Source organism: Chrysemys picta, chromosome 11, assembly GCF_011386835.1.
Source record: "Chrysemys picta bellii isolate R12L10 chromosome 11, ASM1138683v2, whole genome shotgun sequence".
NCBI lineage: Eukaryota > Metazoa > Chordata > Testudines > Emydidae > Chrysemys > Chrysemys picta.
In genome coordinates, this window is record NC_088801.1 from 75616743 (window position 1) to 75639285 (window position 22543).

General features: G+C 49.5%; 1 protein-coding gene across 1 annotated transcript in view; it reads right to left on the reverse strand.

Annotated features, from left to right (window-relative positions):
- Nucleotides 1-4052: 4052 nt before the first annotated feature.
- COL6A1 (collagen type VI alpha 1 chain) overlaps nt 4053-22543 on the reverse strand; it is a 67319-nt gene continuing 48828 nt past the window's right edge. Inside the window, exons 23-35 of the mRNA XM_005282633.5 lie at nt 21962-22012; nt 21831-21866; nt 21197-21259; nt 18505-18570; nt 16331-16366; nt 15857-15893; nt 13890-13898; nt 12804-12937; nt 10228-10337; nt 9170-9356; nt 8554-8728; nt 6919-6948; nt 4053-5974 (exon numbers count right to left, since the gene is read on the reverse strand). Of these exons, the coding sequence (XP_005282690.2) occupies nt 5361-5974; nt 6919-6948; nt 8554-8728; nt 9170-9356; nt 10228-10337; nt 12804-12937; nt 13890-13898; nt 15857-15893; nt 16331-16366; nt 18505-18570; nt 21197-21259; nt 21831-21866; nt 21962-22012 (1548 nt within the window). The 3' untranslated portion in view covers nt 4053-5360. The remainder of the gene's footprint in view (nt 5975-6918; nt 6949-8553; nt 8729-9169; nt 9357-10227; nt 10338-12803; nt 12938-13889; nt 13899-15856; nt 15894-16330; nt 16367-18504; nt 18571-21196; nt 21260-21830; nt 21867-21961; nt 22013-22543) is intronic.

The following is a 22543-nucleotide window of genomic DNA, read 5'->3' on the forward strand; positions in this document are numbered from 1 at the left end:
CCTGGGGCCTGGTCTGCCTCCCAGCATGTCTGCCCGGCCCCAACTCCACCATGACTGGGGAGGCCAGTCTGGACACAAATTCAGGACACCTACCTCTACATAGAATCACAAAAGTGGAAGGGACCTCGAGAGGTCATCTAGTCCAGTCCCTGCACTCAAGGCAGGACTAAGTATTATCTAGACCATCCCTGACAGGTGTTTGTCCAACCTGCTCTTAAAAATCCCCAATGATGGAGATTCCACAACCTCCCTTGGCAATTTATTCCAGGGCTTAACCACTCTGACAGTTAGGAAGTTTTTCCTAATGTCCAACCTAAACCGCCCTTGCTGCAATGTAAGCCCATTGCTTCTTGTTCTATCCTCAGAGGTTAAGAAGAACAATTCTTCTCCCTCCTCCTTGAAACAACCTTTTATGTACTTGAAAACTGTTATCATGTCCCCTCTGTCGTCTCTTCTTCAGACTAAACAAACCCAATTTTTTCAATCTTCCCTCATAAGTCATGTTTTCTAGACCTTTAATCATTTTTGTTGCTCTTCTCTGGACTTTCTCCAATTTGTTCACATCTTTCCTGAAATGTGGCGCCCAGAACTGGACACAATACTCCAGTTGAGGCCTAATCAGCGCGGAGTAGAGCAGAAGAATTATTTCTCGTGTCTTGCTTACAACACTCCTGCTAATACATGCCAGAATGATGTTCGCTTTTTTTGCAACAGAGTTACACTGTTGACTCATATTTAGCTTGTGATCCACTATGACCCCCAGATCCCTTTCCGCAGTACTCCTTCCTAGGCAGTCATTTCCCAATTTGTATGTGTGCAACTGATTGTTCCTTCCTAAGTGAAGTACTTTGCATTTGGCCTGATTGAATTCCACCCTATTTACTTCAGACAATTTCTCCAGTTTGTCCAGATCATTTTGAATTTTAATCCTATCCTCCAAAGCATTTGCAACCTCTCCCAGCTTGATATTGTCCACAAACTTTATAAGTGTACTCTCTATGCCATTATCCAAATCATTGATGAAGATATTGAACAGAACCAGACCCAGAACTGATCCCTGCAGGACCCCACTCGTTATGCCCTTCCAGCATGACTGTGAACCACTGATAACTACTCTCTGGGAACGATTTTCCAACCAGTTATGGCATATTGGGCTGTATTAGTAGGAGCATTGCCAGCAGATCGAGGGAAGCGATTATTCCCCTCTATTCAGCACTGATGAGGCCACACCTGGAGTACTGCATCCAGTTTTGGTCCCCCCACTACAGAAGGGATGTGGAAAAATTGGAGAGAGTCCAGCGGAGGGCAACGAAAATGATTAGGGGGCTGGGGCACATGACTTACGAGGAGAGGCTGAGGGAACTGGGGTTATTTCGTCTGCAGAAGAGAAGAATGAGGGGGGATTTGATAGCAGCCTTCAACTACCTGAAGGGGGATTCCAAAGAGGATGGAGCTCGGCTGTTCTCAGTGGCAGATGACAGAACAAGGAGCAATGGTCTCAAGTTGCAGTGGGGGAGGTCTAGGTTAGATATTAGGAAACACTATTTCACTAGGAGGGTGGTGAAGCACTGGAATGGGTTCCCTAGGGAGGTGGTAGAATCTCCATCCTTAGAGGTTTTTAAGGCCTGGCTTGACAAAGCCCTGGCTGGGATGATTTAGTTGGTGTTGGTCCTGCTTTGAGCAGGGGGTTGGACTAGATGACCCCCTGAGGTCTCTTCCAACCCTGATATTCTATGATTCTATGATAGTCTCATCATATGGTGATAACATTCCTTGAATTCCACTAGTATCTCGGGAGAATGGTAAACAGAAGCTACTAAAGTCAGACATGTTCAAATCAGCAGATCCAGATAACTTGCCTCCAAGAGTTTTAAAAAAGTTGGCTGAGGAGCTCACTGGACCATTAGTGTTGATTTTCGGTAAGTCTTGGAGCACTGGGAAAGTTCCTGAAGAATGGAGGAAAACGAATGTGCCAATTTTTAACAAGGGTAACTGGAATGACATGAATAATTATGGGCTGACAGCCTGACATCAATCACAGGCACGACAATGGAATGGCTGACATGGGACTCAATTCAACATGGGTTTATGGAAAATCGATTCTGTCAAACTAACTTGATAGCTTTTTTGATGAGATTGCAAGTTTGGTTGATAAAGGTAATAGTGATGACTGAATAGACTTCTGTATGGCATTGGACGTGGTACTATATGATATTTTTAGTAAAAAACTAGAATGATGTAAAATGAACATGGCACACAGTAATTGGATTAAAAAGCTCTCAAAATGTAACTGTATATGGCGAATTGTCATCAAGCAGGTCTGTTTCCAGTGGGACCCCGCAGGGATCGGTTCTTGCCCTCCACTATTTAACATCTTTATCAATGACCTGAAAGAAACATAAAATCATCACTGAGAAAGTTTTCCGATGACACAAGAATTGGGGGTGTGGTAAATAATGGAGGGTTGCTGATTCCAATCACTCTGAATTGCTTGATAAACTGTCCGTAAGCAAACAATATGTGCTTTAATATGGCAAAATGTAAATGTATACTTCTGGGAACAAAGAATGTCGGCCATACTTCCAGGATGAGGGACTGTATCCTGGGAAGTAGTGACTCTGAAAAAGATTTAGGGTGAGGCATGTTGTCGTGGATAATCAGCTGAACGTGACTAAATAAGTGCGCTCTTCAATCTAGTAGAGAAAAGTATAAAATGATCCCACGGTTGGAAGTTGAAGCTAGACAAATTCAGATCGGCAATAAGGTGTACATTTTTAACAGGGAGAGTAATTAGCCATTGGAACGATTTACCAAGGGTTGTGGTGGATTCTCCATCACTAACCATTTTAAAATCAAGGTTGGATTTTTTTTTCTAAGAGCTCCGCTCTAGCAATGATTGTGGGGCAGGTCTCTGGCCTGTGCTGTACAGGACGTCAGATTAGATGGTCACAATGGTCCCTTCTGGCTTTAGAGTCTATGCATCTATGGAACAGCAGCTCTAGCAGTGGTAGTGGATGCATCCCATGCATCAAGATATCACTGTATTGCTGTGGGGCATTGCTTGGAATTTGCTTCAAAATACCTATGCTGTGGTGCAGGTTGAAGGGGGAGGGCTAACCAGGGAAAGCAGAAAGAACAGGAGTACTTGTGGCACTTTAGAGACTAACAAATTTATTAGAGCATAAGCTTTCGTGGACTACAGCCCACTTCTTCGGATGCATATAGCGGATACAGACTAACACGGCTGCTACTCTGAAACCTGTCATTATGCAGGGAAAGCAGATAACTGTCTACAGCTGTCTGATTCATGATGAGGGCATGGGAGGAAGTGGGTCAGTTCTCCATCTGTAAAATGGGGCTAATATCCACTCACTTCACAGGAGAGCTAAATTCCTTACTGTTTGTGAAGCACTCAGACACTGCAGCGATGAGAAAAGCTCAGGGGGTCATTATTAATTCTGTCTCTGGAGCAGGGTTTGAATAGGGAGCAGTAAATAAGATCTGGGGGCACCCATTGAACAGTGAGAAAACAAAATATTGAACAACGGCTCACACAATGAGCACTGTCCCTCCTGTGCCCTGAATGAGGCAGGGAGCCTGTGGAGAAATAGTGTGTGACTGGAAGCAAAGACTGCATCAGAATGCATACACAAAAGGGGGTCACATTTAAGTTGCATGGATGGACCTTAATTCTGGCATTTCCTCAGTGCTCAACTTTGCAGTCTTAACGTTCTTTCAGTGTAATATTTGTGTGTGCAAGAAATACATTGACCAATAGATCCCTGGGACATGGAACTGGGAACATTTCTGAAATCAGGAAATCCAAGAGACCATTTCTGTGAGCTATAAACACTGGTTCCCTTCCCTTGTATTCATATGCAGAGTTCCCATGCAGCTCTGTAGAGACTCACAGATCACCACAGGCTCTTGCAGGATGTACTGAGAGTTAGCCACACTTTCCATGTAGTGGCTCCTTCCACAAGGTATGAAATCACCAAGCTAAGTCCATCTCCCTGGGTTACATTTACACACAGACAGCCTGCCAACAGGACTGTGGAAAACCATTTATTTGGACAAACTCTTGACGTGGAGACATTTCAGTAAAACAGGCATAAAATAAAACTAACTGGTAAAATGGATCTTGGTTACAGAGTAAAATAGACTGCAACATTGACGTCATCAACCGCATTTCTTTTCGAAACACATGATTTCATAGCAAGAGCACCACTGGGAACACTGAATGAAACTTCTCCAAGCCAATCCACATCTTTAGCGTGGTCTTGGCAATTACCGTGTAAACATATAGGGCAGACATCACCCAGGTAGGGATAGCACCTTAGCTTGTTATCATATCTTATAGGGCCTGATCCCAAACCCACTGAAGCTAATGGGAATCTTTCCATTGACATCACTGGATTCTGCATCAGTATATACTACAACGTGCCTTGACAGATTTTCGAAAGGATACTTTGGAACATAACAGATCATAAGATCACTGATGGGATTTACAGCTTTGTTACATGGGAATGACATTAGGTAGCACAGAAGCACCGTTACCTTGTTCTTCCACTGTTTCCCCCTCTGGCTATTCTCCAACTCTTTTTAAGTCAATAGGTCCAATGTGATTGGATTTATGCCCCGTCGAATCCCCTTGATATGGATGGGGGTGGATGGGGGCCAGCCAGTGCTGAGCTGCGCTCCATCACCTCCACTATTGCCCTGGGAGATATGGATGTGCTGAACAGAGTCTAACCCCATGGCACCGAGAGCCGTTTGCACTTTGGACCCATCTCCGGCACCGAGATGCTGAGGCTGGTTTTAAAGCCCATTCGTCCCCCACTGGAGCAGGAGATGTAAAACAAACCTGCCAGCCATGACCATGATCCTACCTGTGTATTGGCCAGAGAGATGTTGGCACTTTAAAGTTTAACCTTAAACACGGCATTGGTGAGGCCCCTGGAGAACGGGGCAAGCCAAGAGCTTTAATTTGAATAAAGAAAACCAAAAATCAGTAGGTAAAGTGTGTGATCAATCTTGTAAAACCGGGCAAGTTCTTAGTGGTCTTCGTCTCATCAGTCTAATTCGCCCCAGGGATCTGTATGTGTTCTGGAGGCTAGTAGCTAGGCTGCCCCTGGGCCTGTCTGCTGGGGGGACTCAGAGGGTGGGGAAGACAACTCAGACCCAAGGGGATGAAAAGGGAGCTCCAAGCAGGGGCAGGGGGTTGTGCACAGACAGACTCTGGCACTATGGCTTTATATATAAACACAAGTTCATCAAGAATATTGCTAACTTTTTCATTTTTAAGAGACGCAAAGCATACACAGCCTGTCCTCTGGGCTGCGGGAGGTCCTCCCTGCCGCTCAATTCTCAGTAGCGACCTTCCTGGAGACTTTTAGGTCGAAGACGCCTTGCAGCAGGGACTTGTAGTCAGGCATTCGGAAGAGATGGTTCGCCTCATAGGCCACATTTTGCTCTTTGGTCTTCCCAGTAACAAGGGCCTGGAGGTTGGACTCGTGGACTTGGCTGCCTATCGCCAGCACATATATCGTAATGCCCTCCCTCTGAGCCGCCTGCACTGCCTTCTCTATGTCATTTCTCGTGATCCCTTGAGAGTTGCCATCTGATAAGATCAGTACCCTTTTGTTGGCGCCGGTCCGGGAAGACTGCCGGTACAGGTTGGTGACATACCGGAGGGCGGAATTGACATCTGTGGCATCATTAAGGAACTCCATGTCATCAATCGCTTTGGCGATCACTGTGTAGTTCTGCAAAAACTGTGCCTCTAGTATCTGCTGGTTCTTGCCGCTGTACTGGACAACGGAGACGCGCACAGAGTCCTCCGAAGGCATGTGCGCTGTCAGGAACCGCTCCACCTGCCGCTTCACAAACTTCTTGGTGAGCTCAAAGTTCTGGCTCCCAACGCTGGTGGAGCTGTCCACCAAGAGAGTGATGTCAGCTGGCCCTGTGAAGTTGACTGCGTAGAGAAAGTTTCTTTGTTATTACATGGCTTATCTTCCTTAATTGCTCCCCTTCCCCATCAGAGTCCAGTGTATTCATTGGTTGTCTCTGGCTTCCTGCTACTGAAGTCTCAATGAATTTGGAGTCTTTGCCTCTGTGCTCTTCAATCTATGCTTCTCTGAGTTTCATCTCACACTTTATCTTGCTCTTTTCTATTGGCTTCTCTCGGGTTGATTCTCAGGTCTGTATGTTGCTTGAAAAACCTATAGTCCCTTGTCATTTAAACACACTAGGCTGTTTTCCTTGCCCTCCTGCTTCCTTTTTTGTCTAGGAGTGTGAATGCCTTCTAGGGCTCTGATTTGTTTGATCTAGCAGCCTCCATGTTGAGTCTAAGGATTTTTTTTACTTTCTTTTAGCTTTAGGGTGTTCTGGATTAAACTCCACATTAAAAAAAATCCCCCTTTCTAAAGTTTACTGTCACTGTGCTAATTTCGGTACCTTTCCCTCCCCAAGAATTCCAGACTTAATTCCAACGTGGTCATTATTACTCCGTGGTTCAACTATGCCTGCTTATTGAAGCAACTTCTGGCTGTCACTTAGGACTAAACCAAGGATGGCCCCTCTAGTCAGAGCTCTAGCTGCTCTGGAAGCAAATATTCAGTCTACTCTAGCCCTTACTCCACTGTGTCATTTGTCCAGCGTGTCTGTGGATAGTTGAAGTCTCCATTATTACTGTTGACTTAGTTACCTCTTCCTCACCACTGTGTGCTCTCCACCCAGGCAGGCAGTACAGCCCGGCAAGCCTAGATTCATTTTTTGGACTCAGAGACAGATCCTACTGTGTGGTCCTGTCCACTCAGAAACTGTATCTCAGATTCTCGGCACAGTGCTACGCCCCCACCTCTGCGCCCCCACCTGCCCTCCTTCCTGGGCTGCCTCTCACAAGTCGGAAATACTCACTTCTGCAGCTGTAGTCTGGACATTTCTTCTCTGCAAGAGAAACAAGCAAAACAAACCACCTTAAATCATTCCCCTCACTCAGGAAGGGTATTTCTTTTCTAGACACCAGGCCGATGGTATCCTCATGGCACCCCAGGATTAGAACATTCAGTCTATGCAGGACACCATCCCTCAGAGCTCCACACAGTACTCAGCATTGATAGCCAGATTCACAGGAGAGGGCTGGGGCTCCCTGCAGCACACCCAACGCCCATTAGTCACAGTGCTATTGCCAGATGCTCCGGGATGGCTCTCTCTGATGGTAGTGGGGCCACCAGGGCAGTTATCCCACGTTTGATTGCACGGTGCTGTGCTGGATTTCACGGGCATGCAGGAAGCGACTCTCAGCACCTCTGCTAGATGCTCCAGTTCTGCTCCCTGTAAAATCCGGGAGGTCTGGGTGGTGGAGAGTGAACACCACAGCTTGTCCCCGTGGCTAGGTGGCAGTGACTGATCCCCGGGGACAGGCTGGGTGCCCAGGAATGACTCAGGGAGGGGCTACGCTGCGAGGTGCAGCTCCCTCTGTTCCCAGAGGAAGCCGAGCGTGTGTCTAGCTGTGTACGTACCAGGTGGCAGTACCAAGGAAACAGCCCCACCGGAGCTTAGCACTAGGGCGTGGGCATTGTCAGAGCAGATGGGGGAGTGGCGGGCAGGGCCTCGTCTTGAGACGGGAGCTCGCCACTAGATCTAGAAATGGGTCTCAGGAGGGGCTGGGGTGTCCCAAGGCTCAGGGCGGCAGAGAGATTACAGGATCACCCCAACCCCACAGCCATATTAGGGTACCTGGACTGCAGAGCTGATGTCTAGAGTAGGCCAATACTACCCCCCATCAACAAATGAGCACAGAAGGACCAGACGGCCCTGGCGTTTCAACCATGATTTCCGGGAGGACTTTATCACAGCCTCCAGTTTTGTGCCTGTGTTTTTAAACCTGCAATTAACTATAGGCACATTCGACAGCACTTGGGCGGGTAATTGCCGGATTTACTGGTGAAATCACAGTGCTGCGATTCCTTATTTGTACTGCGGTAGCGCTTAGAGCCTTGACTAGCTTGAGGCCGCCCTGTGCATGAATGTATGAGACAGTCATCAGATGGCACAAAGAGGCAGGTACCTAATTGGAAAGTGCTTCTGAATCTCAGGGTCTAACTGCAGTGCTCATCCTGCCAGTGCCGTGTATTGTAAGAGGGCCACTGTCTGCTAAAACCTCCCTTGGCTGGAGAGGGGCTGGCAATTTGGAAACATCCAAAGATTGTTGTTATTGATTTACCCAAAGTCCGAGACAATGGTAGAATCCCTCATTGATCAGACTCCTGAATCGCCTCCGTTCCCCTGACTTCAGCACACAGGCTGCTCCCTTTCGGAGTAACAGCCGAGAACATGATCAGCTAGGACGTGATCAGGGCCACCACCGCTCCAAACAATCAGGCGGTGACCACCCCTCTCCCATTAGCCCCCCAGCTCCCATTGTGTATTGCCCCCAATGTCACTTCTGGCTCTCCAGCAACACTACAGACAGGTAAGCAGCATGTGGGCACCATCCCACAGCAAGGCTCAGCTGGGTCACAGCAACGCCAGCGGAGGATGGTCACCCACCTCGGCAGATATATGAGGTCACGTTCTGGAGGAACGTGTCTTCCAGCAGCTCAGCGTAGTTGTCCCTTTGAACAGACAGTCCCGGGCGGTAGGATGTGCCTTCACAAGCAATGACACCGAGTTGCTCCGAGTTAGGGGGTGCTCGGAAGATGTCACCTATGCCCAGGGAAACAACCTACAGGGCAAGCACAGATTCGTTACTGGGGTTTAACGGGTTGGTTGTCACTCTGTCTCTCTGTACTGCGGTGGTGCCCAGGTGCCTTCAGTCAGGCTCCGTCTCCCACTGGGCCAGTTGTGGCATGAACTATATGAACATGAAGAGTTTTCTAATGAAGATGACCAGCAGACAGGCAGGAAATAGGGGTGTGATCCCAACACACACATCACATACACACCCGTAGACATGATTAATAGATAAGTGCTCATCAGTTGCACTGACACTAACTCTCCCTGTCGTGGTGGTTCGAGCTAGCGTGCACTGGCACCAGGAGCGCAGGCGTCAGCTGCACCACGTCTGCCTAGACAGTCGCTACTGCTCAGAGCAAGGCTGCCCTCTTCTTCTAGGGACCTCCCTTCTCAGGAAGCGCCAGCTAGCCTCAGGCCCGGGCTCACCTACCTGGGTGTTGATTTCACAGAGCGAGGAGAGCGGGGTGAGGTCCCGCAGCGTGTCAGACCGTCCGTCTGTGATGACGATGGCCACCCTCTTGTCGGAGGCAAACCGCGCCAGCAGTTTCTCCTTGGTGAACTGAAGGGCTTCCCCAGTGTAGGTGCCACCCGCTATCCAGTTCAGCTTCTTCACGGCCCTGCAAGCAAGTGCAAAGGGAGGTCAGCGCTAACAGGCCCTAGTCCTAGACAATCCTCCCCCCCTAAAACTTCAGAAGTCAGATGAGTTCACAGCTGGGAATGACCTGCTTTTGTGGCTGATGAGCTGGTATTACAGGACAAGAGGGGTTTGCCGGGCTGCTTCATATTTCATGGCTAAATCACCAGTGAAAGCAAAGACTTCTGCTCCCAGGTGGAAAGGACTGTTCTGCTGTTGAACAGGTCTGCCGGCAAATGCGGTGTTCTTGGTCAGTCCACCTGGCAGATGCAATCCACTTGCACACATGAGGTGCTTGCATCCCCTTGGAGGGGACCCACACTCTGTTCTCACCACTGCATGCATTTAGACACCCAGTCACTTAATCTGGGAGAGCAAGTAGGGGGTTTGGCCTCCACTGGCACAACTCCTATGTAGTCCGTACATGCCAGCCAAGGGCATAATCTCTTGTAAATGGCTTGTGATATGACGAAGAGCTGAGCACTTGTGGAGATGGACACCGCTCAGAGCTCACTGCAGGATGGGATTGATTGGGTGTGTTGTCAGGCCGAGCTAAGGAGAAATACAGTCGCTAGGGACTGTGCACGAACGAAGGAAATAGCACGCCACCCACCGCTGACCATCACTCGTCTCAGCACATTGGGACAGGCCCGCCAAAGCCCCGCTGCTGACTCTGGGTACGTCTACACAGGGCTGCGACACACCCACAGTTACAATGCAATTAGCGTGTTGCTGCTTATTACAGCAGCAGGACTCAGCAATGCAGGACCCAGGCAGTGCTACGTGCAGGACAGTAACTGGCGCTGGTCTCTGAGCGGCTGACTGAAGCCCAGCTCCCAGGCCTATAGACTTACTCCTTCAAGTCTCTGATGTTGGTAATGTTGACATCGCCCATAGCCACCAGCTCCTGGGTGTTGCCATGGCTGTACTGTACGACACCCACTCGGGAATCCCCAGGTTCAAACTGTTGAGCAATGGTGAGACATGAATGGAAGTTGTGACCAAGGCAGGAATTTTCTGTCATATATGTATGAGTTATCGGCATGACTCTGTACCTATCACCTGGGCCCAGGGAAGCTGCTCGTCCGATATTAAACTGGACAATCCTCTTCTCTTCCAGTACTGGGACAAAACAGGACATGGTTTTGTCCGGTATTGGACGGGATCACCACCTCACCCCCCCGGCTCTTAAAAATCCCTCCCCCCCACAGGGTGAGTGTACAAACACTGACACACCAGTGGACAGGGGCAGGCCCACGCTGTTCCCGGAAGGCCCCGAATGTCCGGTTTTCCAGGGACGTGTGAGTGGCCCCCCTACCTTGACATCCATTGGGGGGAAAGAATTTGTGTTCTCCATAGGCCATGGGAGATCAGCCTAGGGACTTGAGACACAGAGCCACTAGGACTGGCTGGCTGGAATTAGCACGTGTGACTCAACAACGCTCCAGAGACAATGGGAACCCCAAGGACTGACGATTAACTCCTCGCTGCAGATGCAGCTGAACATGGGAACACAGCTCAGCTGAGTCCGGAGAACAAAGAGGTGTAGAGCTGAGCTCTCAGGGTACATGTACACCGCAAAGAAAAACCCGCGGCTGGCCTGTGACAGCTGATTCGGGCCTGTGGGGCTTGGGCTGCGGGTTTCACTGCTGTGTAGACTTCCAGGATTGGGCTGGAGACCGAGCTCTGGGACTCTCCCACCTTGCAGGGTCCTAGAGCCTGGGTGCCAGCCAAGCCCGGTAGTCTACCCAGCAGTGACACAGCCCTGCAGCCCGAGCCCCACAAGCCTGAGTCGGTTGGCAGAGGCCAGCTGTGGGTGTCCGAGAGACACCGGCCTCACCTGGAACTGACAGTCAAAGGAAACCAAGATGGTTCCTACAGCTGCATGGCTCAAGGGAGCACTGGTGTTAGTCAGTACGGATGATGTCTAACCTTTGCTTCTCTCTGCTAAGCATTGGGTTCTGTAGCCAGGTGCCCAACAGATGGTGTCCTGGTTTTGAGAGGGCTGCCTGGTGTCACTGCAAATAGGCCCTGGGAGCCCTGTGCCCAAAGGAGGTGGGAAACAAGCCTCTGGCAGGACTCTGGCATGGCTGGACTCACTGCAGGGAGCCACGGAGAGCAACAAGGATTGCTGGCACCCAAAGGCCCAGTTTCAGAGCTGTGGAGGCCAGGGCCTGCTCCATGGAACTGTGTGGGTCCTTAGGGCCTGGCACACTAAACAGGTCACAGGTTACAGGCTGGGGCATGGACCAGACCCTGTGGATCTGTGACAAACATCGTCAACCACATGTTAGTGAGAGGGTAATGCATCCCGGGGCCCACAGGCAGCTCAGAAAGACCCGATTTTGTGCCTGAAGTGCCTAGAGATGCTGTGGCCTGCTAAAAAAGCCCCTACACAACATCACTGACCCAGAATGAGTGGAGGGAGGGTCCTACTTCCAGGCCCATCCCCTGCTTCTGGGGAGGAGAGGGCTTGCCGTTACAAGTCCAGGTCTATACTCAGCAATGGGATCTCCCCTCCTATCCTTCTCCGTTTTGTTACAGCTGGACTCAGTGTAGGAACAGATGGAGGTGGCCGGGAAGGGCAATAAACCACCTTTGTGCTTCCCTTAATCTTAGCCAGGCCCCAGCATAACTTAGAGCAGCTTCGGACAGTGTTTTTGCATCCACTTGGCTGCCACAATCTCCTAGAGGCCACGGTGGCGGCTGAGAGTGGCTTCAGAACAGCAGCACTCTTCCCATGCTCCTCTCCCAGGCACTGCCCCGGCACGTATACATGCAGGCTTAGGAGCTTAACTGCATGAACCCATCTTTGAACATCTCGGCCACAGGTGTATTAGCTAGGGAGCGTTATAGACTCAAAGGGAGCTGGAATGGATTTCCCCGTTCATCTAATCCAGCCACCCAGAGACCGTTCCTCAGAACAAGTCCCCTAAGAATTGGCTATTCTGAGGCAAGGAAGACAAGCCCATGGCAAAGGGTTCTGGAGAGTGCAGGATTGGTATGTTATTTTGGAGATATCCCATCTCCTAGAACTGGAAGGGACCTTGAAAGGTCATCGAGTCCAGCCCCCTGCCTTCACTAGCAGGACCAAGTACTAATTTTGCCCCAGATCCCTAAGTGGCCCCCTCAAGGATTGAACTCACAACCCTGGGTTTAGCAGGCCAATGCTCAAACCACTGAGCTATCCCTCCCCCCTAATGTTGTGTTAGGAGCTTCCGCTGCCGCTGCTCTGCTCAGCTGGGCAGGAGCCCGCTGTAGTTACATGTTATTTACCAACTGAGCCTTATGTTGTCAGCATACAAGTGAGGAGCATTTGCCTGGTGTGTGTGTCTGCCCCGTGTGAGGTGGCTCAGTCCATCCATTCTGCGTGGGAGGGAGATTTGTACCTGCCGCTGTGCACACACTACATGTCCCCTTGAAAACTCACCTTCACACGCTCATCTTTGCTCAGCCTGTTAATGACTTGAATGATGAAATCCTTGGCAATCTTGAAGTTCTGCAGGCCGATGCTCTCCGAGCTGTCCAACACGAAGAGCACATCGATGGGGCCGCATTTACATTCTGCAGCAAAGCACAGACCCAAAGGGACGTGTGTTAGGCAGCCCGGCTGCTTTGCCACCGCACAGTGCCGCTTGCACGAGCCCGTGGAGTGACAGCTGCAGTCAGTCCATAGTGACGCGCTCGCTTTGCTAACAGAGAAGATGTAGCCCCAAAGCAAGCAGCAAAATCACCACACGTAGGATTGGAGATTTAGTTAGCTAGTTATTCCTTTTGATTTCCCCACGGCCTCTCCTGACCTTTAAATGCTCTACCCAGCTTATTAAACACACAGGCAACATTTCAAAGAGCTCAAACTGCACGAACCAGGTCCCTTACAATTCTCATTTCTTCCAGCTACTTCGCTCAGAAGAGACAGAGGTGTAGGTTGTGGGTGAGTCTGATTCAGCTAGCTCTCCTCCAAGCCCCAGTTTCGGCTACAGATTGACTGGGCCATCTGGGTTTGATGGGGGAGCTCCACCACTGGAAAACAATTTTCCTCAGCCACCCCCACACCCCTGGTGTCTTTGGGTTCCTAAACCACTCCATCAAGACATTGTAAAGGGAAGTGAAATGGCAACTCCCTCATCCTAGGGAAGGGAGGGGACGGGAGGGGAGGGGGCAGCAGATCTGGATTTACAACATGTGCAGAACTGCTGTCTCTTTCAGTACAGAAATGGTGGGAAAACGTCTCCCAGAGCATTGCTGGCCATGGGTCATCTGGACAGTTATCTTCTAGAGATACAGCCAGACGCACTCTGGCCTCCTTACTGCGAGTGCCGGAGGCCCTCAAGCTTTCCCTGCTACAATTCCTGCTTGGTTCTGAGGCTGTGTTCTCTGAGCGATTTCGACACGACCAGATGGAATTGCCTGGCTAGTTACTGTGGCTCTGGGTACTGGAGCAGGAAGGAGGTGGGATGGAAACGAGCAAAAGAACCAGGAAACATTCCCAAAGAGTTTGTAAAGTGACACTCACCACAGCAAGCTGGAAGAAAGGGAGAGAGAGAGAACGTTAAAGCAGAGTGAACTGAATGTTCTTTCACCCAGTAACTCAGGCAGTACAACTGCAAGAGCTGCCATGAAATATTACAGCATGAGTGATGTACACAAGGACACAGCTCAATTACAATGTCTCCATTCACAGAGGCTTCCCACACATGTGGTACATTTAAAAACATCTCCTAGGTTCAGAATGCACACGTTCAGCATCAGACCTCAGCACCAGCTAGACAAGAGGGGTTTCAATGAAAAGATGGATGAGCCTCAGGGAATGTGTGTGGAGAATATATTACTACCAGATGATACCCAAACAGAATCTTTCAGGAAGTATCCAAACACATGTCAGCGATTTGGTGGACTGGCCAATCATTTTCTAAACAGAAGAGGAAGTTTTAGAATAGACTGTGTACAAGGAATGCTGCTTACCTGTGCTAAATACGGGCTGGGAAATGTTAGTTCAAATTTAAAAACCCCATGCAGTCACCATGCACTGAAAACTTGCCCAAACACTGTCGATAGCGTCTCTTATCACATTCTGCAGGGTTGGATGCATTAGGAATTAGAAGGTTTGAAACAATTTATTTGGCCAAGTTCCTTTCCTAGATACAGTGATTTATTACTTTAAACAACATAAATAAAGGACAAACCCAGACAGATTATGTAATTGTCAGTCAGAGTGCAGAGTGCAAACTCAGCTCCCCGGCTGGCCAGGTAAATGAGCACTGCATGCAGGGCAAACAGCATCATACTCCCCGGTGGTCACAGTAAGAGACATTCAATTCCTTTTTTTAATGAAAAATATTAAGGGCTTGATTTTCAAAGTCAGATGCAAGACTGCATTCAAAAATACATGCAGAGATGTGCACATCATTTGTATGTGCAGTTACTAGGAGCACGCATAAATTCAGTGTTTGCACATGCAATTCAGGTATTTGCATGTGTCTCACTGGCCACCACCACCTGATTTGCACACGCAGTTGCAAAAGTGGTATGTGTAAATTACACATGCCTTTGCACACGAGGCATTAAAAATCAAGCCCTGACAGTCTGGGTGGCACAGGGCTTGCCTTAGGGAGGGCCTGTATTTTCAGATGCTCTCCCAGCTGCAGATAGTGTTAGACCCCCAGAGGACTGAGTTGCCAAACCCTCAGTCAGTTGGCATGTTGGATGGGAATGGTGCCTGCTTCCCCATCTCTGACCCTTCTGTAGTGACTAGTCCCATGGTTCATTGTGGGTGAAAAGTGGCAGAAGCTGGTATCACTGTGGGTGACTCCTTGACAAGGTAGTGATGCCTCGATTTTCCACCCGTGCCATTTCACTCCGCCCCTGATGAGTGGAAGATGAGGGACTGAAAACAGGGCCCTCACACCCCAGTGCTGTCAGGGGACTGGCTGGCACACCAGGATGGCTGACCTGCCATCCTGGGGTCGTTCTCAGTCTGCTTTGGGCATAGGAGAGGTTCCGAGCTGAAATGCGCTGAGTAAATGGGCTTTGGGCTCTACTGTTGCAGCACACGGACTGTCAGAGTTTCTGCAGCCATTGCCCCTACTCGGGGGAGGGCTTCTGAACTGCAGGGTCCACCCAGAGACAGACACACTGGCCCCATGCTCCCTTCAACCCCAGGGGAACAGAGCTGTGCTCTGCAGTGCACTGGGGTGGGCAGCATGGCCTCATGGGGCAGCACAACCCCTCAGGAGCAGGGCATGCGCCACGCTTCCCTGGGCTTTGCTCAGGTTTTCACCTGTGAAAAAAATCTCAGGCAAGAATCTGTGTAAAAAGTTTCTCTTTTTCCACAGGGGTTTCCCTGCAGCAACACCGGCCGTTGCATGAGCGTGTCTGGCAGGTGACTACCCAGTAGCCAGTCCCAGATCAAGGGCTTGCAGGCGGCTAGCTGGCTTGGCAGGCTGCCTGCCTTCCCAGACCAACCAGGAGGGGGATACTCACAGCACATTTTCATTATGATGTCTAAAATTTCACATTCCTGAAAAGAAAGGAAAAGAAACGCTGAAGGGCCTCATTAGTACTAAAAATTCATTAATCTCTGTGAAATCGCAGTCAAAGGCTGCATATGTCATGGAACCCATATTGATACTAGGGGGTGAGGTATATGCTTGTTGTGTCCTCCTCAGTGGGAGGAAACCCAGGCCCTTACATCTACGTGAACGGCTGGGTCCCAACAAAACACAGGGCTTCAGACTGGTAGAAAAGACCGATTGGAATCACTGGGAGGGCATGCAGGGAGGAAGACACAACTGGGTTTGGCCTCCTTCTGGCTACGTCCTGGAGTTTATACCACCCTACTGGGGACTTGCCCTGCACATGCTGCTGTCTAAGAACCTGCTAAAGGCATATGGTTCCCCTCAAGCCCTAGCACAGGGCAGCTGAAAGCAAGCGGTGCAAGCAATCGGTGTCACTCACGTCTGGTCCTGGAGGCCCTGGGGGTCCGGGAGGTCCCTGTCAAACAAAGCAGTGAAAAGACGGGTAAGAGAGGAGCCGAGCTGTCTGCAGTTATCTCCGGACTGTCTGCTGTTAAACAACACAGAGCAGAGTCTGGAAAAGTAGACTCAGGCGCTGGAGCTGAGCTTTGAGCAGGTCCATCTGCCTGTCTGAGCAGGCCCATGGAGCCAAGCCATAAGGTAAATCATCAGAAGCACTTTCCCACCACTCCAGCTGCGTAATGTGGCAGCTCCCAGCTTCCATACACCGGCCTTATCCACGTTGGCCAGACGAGGCCAGAAACGCACTGCTAAAAATAGTGGCGTTTCTGCGGGGGAGGGACTGTCCCCTCCATCTCTGTCAGAGCCATGGCACCCTCTCTCTCCCCCTGACATCAGAGCCAGTGGCCAGCTAGGGCTGGGCATGCTTCCAAGTCTGGTGGTACCATTCTGCCAGTGGCCAGAGCCTGACCGCTGTGCAGCAGCCCCTCCCGCTACCCCGGGGCAGGTCACTGGCTAGCCTGCCCTGCCCCACTGCTGGGCTCCTGTGGGAACACAATGGGAATGAGCTCTCCTGTTGTACAAACACAGGAGAGACAAGGCTGTGCAGATGAGCCCCATGCGGGGGTACGGTGCTGACCTCCCCATGCCACCTTGCGGGCCGCACTGCAAGAGCCCGGGCTCCACTCAGGACCTTGCAGCGAGAGGACATTCGAGGCATTTGTTATCTCACTATAAAAACCCACCTCTGGGCCCCATCAGTGCTGGGGCTCCATGGGCGCCGGGGCCACAAACACCAGCATTCAGCTTTGGGAGAGTTTTGCTCATTTTCCCAGGAGGGCAGGGCAGTGCGGACTCGGGCCCTCGGCTCCTGTCACCCTCCCCCAGGCTGTATTTATCAGCTGGACTCAGATGCCCTAGTGAAGGCATGGTCTGCATTATAGCATTGGCTAATTCAGGCAATGGTCTATAGTCCATTTTCACTGGCCTCCATCTGAATTCTCCTCTTTAGTAGAGAATTTGCTTGCCCAGAGGAAAAGGAGACCTTTATTTTACCCATCAGAGTCAGTGTGAGGTTGCCATAGGCACATGAGGAGTGGAAAACTGAACCGGATGTGTTTGGGCATGTGAGGTATCACAGTGGTCCAGCTGTGAGCTGTCGCTGCAGCAACATGGTAGAATTCATGCACAACGTACAGTTAATGCTGGGTGGGAATTTTCCACTGGGATGGTTTTCTCTGAGGGAAAATGTAGTTTCTGCTTCACTGAAATGTTCTATGAGAAAATTTCAACTTTGCCAAAAACCACTGATTTTCTGTTGCAAGTAATGGAACAAACTATTTTGTTTCTGATAGGTTCGACCCAAATTGAACATTTCATTTTGCTGACCTGACCCAAAGCATTTCATTTTGAGTCCGTTCAACATTAAACTACATTCCTTATTGTGGTGTATTGCCTCCTGGGAGTTGTATTTCGAGCCCCTATTCTCTCCTAAGGGTGGGGCTTGCGGGAGCACAGCTCTTATGAGGCAATGCAGACTCTCCACTGACTAAACTGTGTGGGAGATCATTGGAGTCACATGACTGTGGGTGCATCATGGGAGCTGTAGTGCAACAGGGGAATGGCCCATAGGGGATAATGGAGGCATCAGGCTCCCAAACGACAATTCACATGAGGCAATGCGCAAAAATGGTGAAACTTGGTTTAATGTTGCACTGAAGTATTTCTAGTCAGTTTGCAAACTGAAACAAAATGTTTCTATGTTGGGAATGTGTCAATGGTTTGTTTTGATCGACAATCCTGGAAAGAAATGTTTAGACAGTTCTGAATCAAAAATTTTCAGAATAGTTTGTTTTGTGAAAAATGTTGATATTTCAATATTTCGTCACAATTTGGGACGCAAACAATTGTGGAAATATTGGAATTTCCTGTGGGACCGACACCCAGCGCCGCTTCGAATGTCTGTTATAGAGTTCCTAGAGCTCTGTCACTGCCCAGGGCTTCAGGAGCTGACAACCGGGATCAAAACTGGACACAACAATCTCTGTCAAACTGGCCTGCAGTTCACCACAAGCGGGTCAGAAGAGCAGATCAGAAAGCTCCCAGGGGACCTAGCTCCTCGGTGCTCTGTCCCCTCCAGTCTGCTGGGTTACTTACCTGGGAGCCTTCAGGGCCTCGGTAACCCTTGGACCCTTTAGGACCTGAGGGACCTGGGTCGCGATTCTGGAAGAAAAGAACGTGCCATTACCGAGGGACCGGACTGCAGGGGCATTGTCAGCTCTGCTGGATTACAGGGATCATTTGCTGGACTTCGGGAGCTATGACCGACTTTGGCCCCACACATCACCCATGCTCTTAGCATTTTATAGAGTACTTTCCACTTTCAGACATGCAGCATTATGATTTCAATTAAATGATATGTGAGTTCTGTTGCCAACTAAGAAATACACCAAAACCTTTGAAAGATCACTGCAAAAGCTCTGAGTCTAGAGTGTTTTTTTTAAACCAATGGCCAAACTATGGCTGCTGGAGCCCATTTCCAAAGAAGGCCAGCATATTACCTACAGGACGCCTTCTTTACTGGCACTGGAGAGCACTGACACTAGTAGATTTAAGCACATGGGTGACACAAGTTGTGACCCTGTCAGTTACTATTGTGCTGCTATAAAATGTGGAACAGACTAACACCAACATGGCAAAGTTCAAGTTATACCAACAGGAGCATGAACGAATCAGGGCCAGTGCCTATATCTCTTGGTGCCACAAGTAACCCTGGTGCGAGTAGCCCCAGTGAAGACAGTGAGGTTACTTGAATGAGGAAGGGGGGCAGGACTGGCTCCTCAGCCTTCACAGCATAACCTCGGACTACACTCGATCAACCAAACTGTTGAAGTCAAATTTGCAAAAGCACATTGCCCCCAAATCAGTCTGACTGACAGCAGCGGCACCAATCCTCACCAATGTTTAGCCCAGTGCAATTGGAAATGGCAGAGTTATGGATTCATGAGAGATGTAGCACCAAAGGCCCATGGCAGTAGGATTAAAGCTACTTGATAACTTCCACAGTGAAAAACAAGTCCCGAGAGGGCAGATCCATGGGAGACACCAGTCCTGGCTGTAGGAGGTCTCCTAGTAAATCTGGCAAGTCCGATGCGGCCAGCAGGCCAGACGGAACTGTGTGTGTATTTTGAAATGATTTGCACATGTCGTCTGGGCCTTGGAGGGGTTCCTCTTAAACACCCGCATAGAACTAGTGGCCACAGCCAGGGTGAAGGCTCTGCTCTCTCAGCCTGGACATTTTCTTTCTGGCCAGGCTGCCATCTGAAGCTTGTCCTTAGAGACGGAAAACAGGCTCCATGGGGGAAAAGCAAATGCATCTGAAGCACGATCTGCTTTCTCTGTCCTGCCCACGGCTGGGCGCGAAGGGGCCCTTGGGAGAGGGTCTGCCTAGCTGTCGCTGAGCTCCTGGGCCGAGCACCCTGCCGGCACGCAGCCAGCGTTAGTGCTTTCACCGCCAGTGCTTTCTAATCTCTGGCTCGGGGATTCCGAGACGAGCTGCCAAAGGGCCCCAGATTGTGCTGACTGGGCGTGTGGAGCTTGTCACAAACCAACCTTCTCACTGGCCTCTAAATCCATAAACACCCCTGCCATGTCCCGCTTGCTCCTGGTGGGCTGAATTTCACTTTCTGCTGGGGCTGCTGATAGTTAGTCTAGCAGCCCAAGGGCTAGCTACCTTCAGCTCCTCACATTGACCCCTGGCTCTCAACCTTTCCAGAGGACTGTACCCCTTTCAGGAGTCTGATTTGTCCTGGGAACCGCCTGGTTTCATGTCACTTAAAAACAACCTGCTTATAAAATCAGACATAAAAATACAGAAGTGTCACAGCCACACTATTACTGAACAATTGCTACTCTCCCATTTTTACCATATAATTATAAAACAAATCATTGGACTATAAATACTGTACTTACCTTTCAGTGTGTAGTGTATGTAGAGCGGTATAAACAAGTCATTGTATAAAATTTGAGTTTGTACTGACTGCGTTAGTGCTTTTCATGTAGCCTGTTGTAATACTAGGGAAATATCTAGATGAGCTGATGTACTCCCTAGAATATCTCTGTGTATCCTCAGGGGTACATGTACTCCTGGCTCAGAACAACTGGCCTATTCACATTGATGGCGCATCAGCAAACACAATGGGCCATGGAAGAAGCTTATCTCCACCTGATGAACTTTCCTGTGGATGTTCTAGCTAGGATACGGGTAACGGCTTTGCTACGAATGGCTGGACAGGCAGCAGCTGCAGGTTATGAGGGGTTCGTACTGCTTCACGGTTCTCCACTCACAAGTGCTTGGAAAAGGTCCACTTGCACTGGGGTACCGGAGGACTTAGACCACACGGCAATGTTCCCAGCCACTGCCCAGCAGAGAGAGCAGGACTCTACCTGCTTCTGGGTCACAGGGCACTCGGTGTATGGCTAGCCAAGCTTGTCCTCCATCCACACCATTGGCATCAGCTCCAGAGCCCCTTGTTATCTGTCCTTTGCTCCAGGGAAGTGAACGAAAGAGGAATGCCTGACACCAGGCTGCATTTACAGTGTTGCTCTTATGGAAAACAAATGAACCAGATCTGGAACGATTACCTCCCTGCCATCCTCCCCCATAAACCCTTTAACAGGATATTTACACATGGGCAAAATGCGCTCCTCAGACTGGGAAGCTTTACAGCGGTGCAGTAGGCTGCACCAATAGCTTAGAATCGGAGCAAAACCTTTGTAGTCCTCTGCCTGGTGGAAACGATTCAGCTTTAAAAAAAAGAGAGAGAGCTCAGCCTCCTTCTGCACTCACATCTTCCCCAGGGTCTCCTACTTCTCCAACATCGCCCTTGGGACCAGGATAGCCTTTCGAGCCCTGAAAAATGACACCAATAACACTGTGAATTAAAAGTCAGGCATTAGATAACAAGCGACCTCCCTAGCCTACAGTGAGTGTGAGAACAAGCTACCAGAGCAGACATCTCTGAGGAGTCACAGCTGGTCTTTATTCCTTGATGCTGAGTTACAATAAACGTGTGTCATCGAGATGGAGACCTTCTTTCTTGGCATACGTTACCATACAGCACATATGGAGGTAATCTTGTAACACGTACCAGCGGTTCCATCAGTTTTTGCGACCCCCTCCCCATGTTATTATGAGTTGCACCAGAAAGGGAAACCCATACAACGCATAACTATAGCTAAAGATGCCCACACAGCACAGGTCCGGGGCTAACAGGGGACATCCCAACCTTTTGGAAACATGGACTTCGGGATGAGCAGGGCTGGCCAGCCAGCGTTTGGAAGCTCCTTTCAGAGCACGGTCAGCCAACAGGCTCTGGAGCCAACTGGCCAGTTGTGAACAATGCTAGGGGCCATAACCAGGATGCATTGCTCAGGGAGTTTTGTATTATATAACCCTGTAGGGGAGATGGAGGCAGACTTACTTTAGGACCAGGATCTGCTCTGTTGCCTGGATTGCCCTGAGAGGGAAGGGAAAAGAGCATGTTAAATCAGAGGAATAGAAATACTGTTAAATTATTGTGTAACAATTTTCTGTGTAACAAATAAGACTCACTGGGCAGCCCGGAGGACCATTTGTGCCATTTCCTGGAATGCCATCCGCTCCCTAGTGGGAAGAGCAAAAATAAGTGAAGTGTCAAAACCAAACCAATTAATTCACTTATCTGCATGTCACACTTTCCCTAGCAGGCAGCCATTCACCCACAGCACAGTGTCCACACACTCTGTTATTCAACAGAGCTCATACCTTCTCACTGGGGTGGGACACTTGCAGGCCAGAACCCTACAACATTCCTCCTGGCCTTCTCCAGAGGCACAGTCATGATGAATAAGATGAAAGTCCTCAATGATGGGCCAACTATCAATACATCCTGCTGGTTTCTCCCCTGTAACAATTGTCATCGGGCATATGAATCACAAGCTTTAGTAACCACTTCTAAGTGGAAGCTCTTAAGTCTTATCCACAACTACAGTGAACCCATTACAATCACCATGTTCACAGCTTGTGTTTTATAAAAGGGCGTGACATGGAAATCAGAGCTTTACTGGACCCTCAAAGTGGTAATGAAATATAAATATGATCTGCAGCAAGAGACAGGATCAATATAGAAACAGAAAGAGTTTTTCCAGGTTGCAT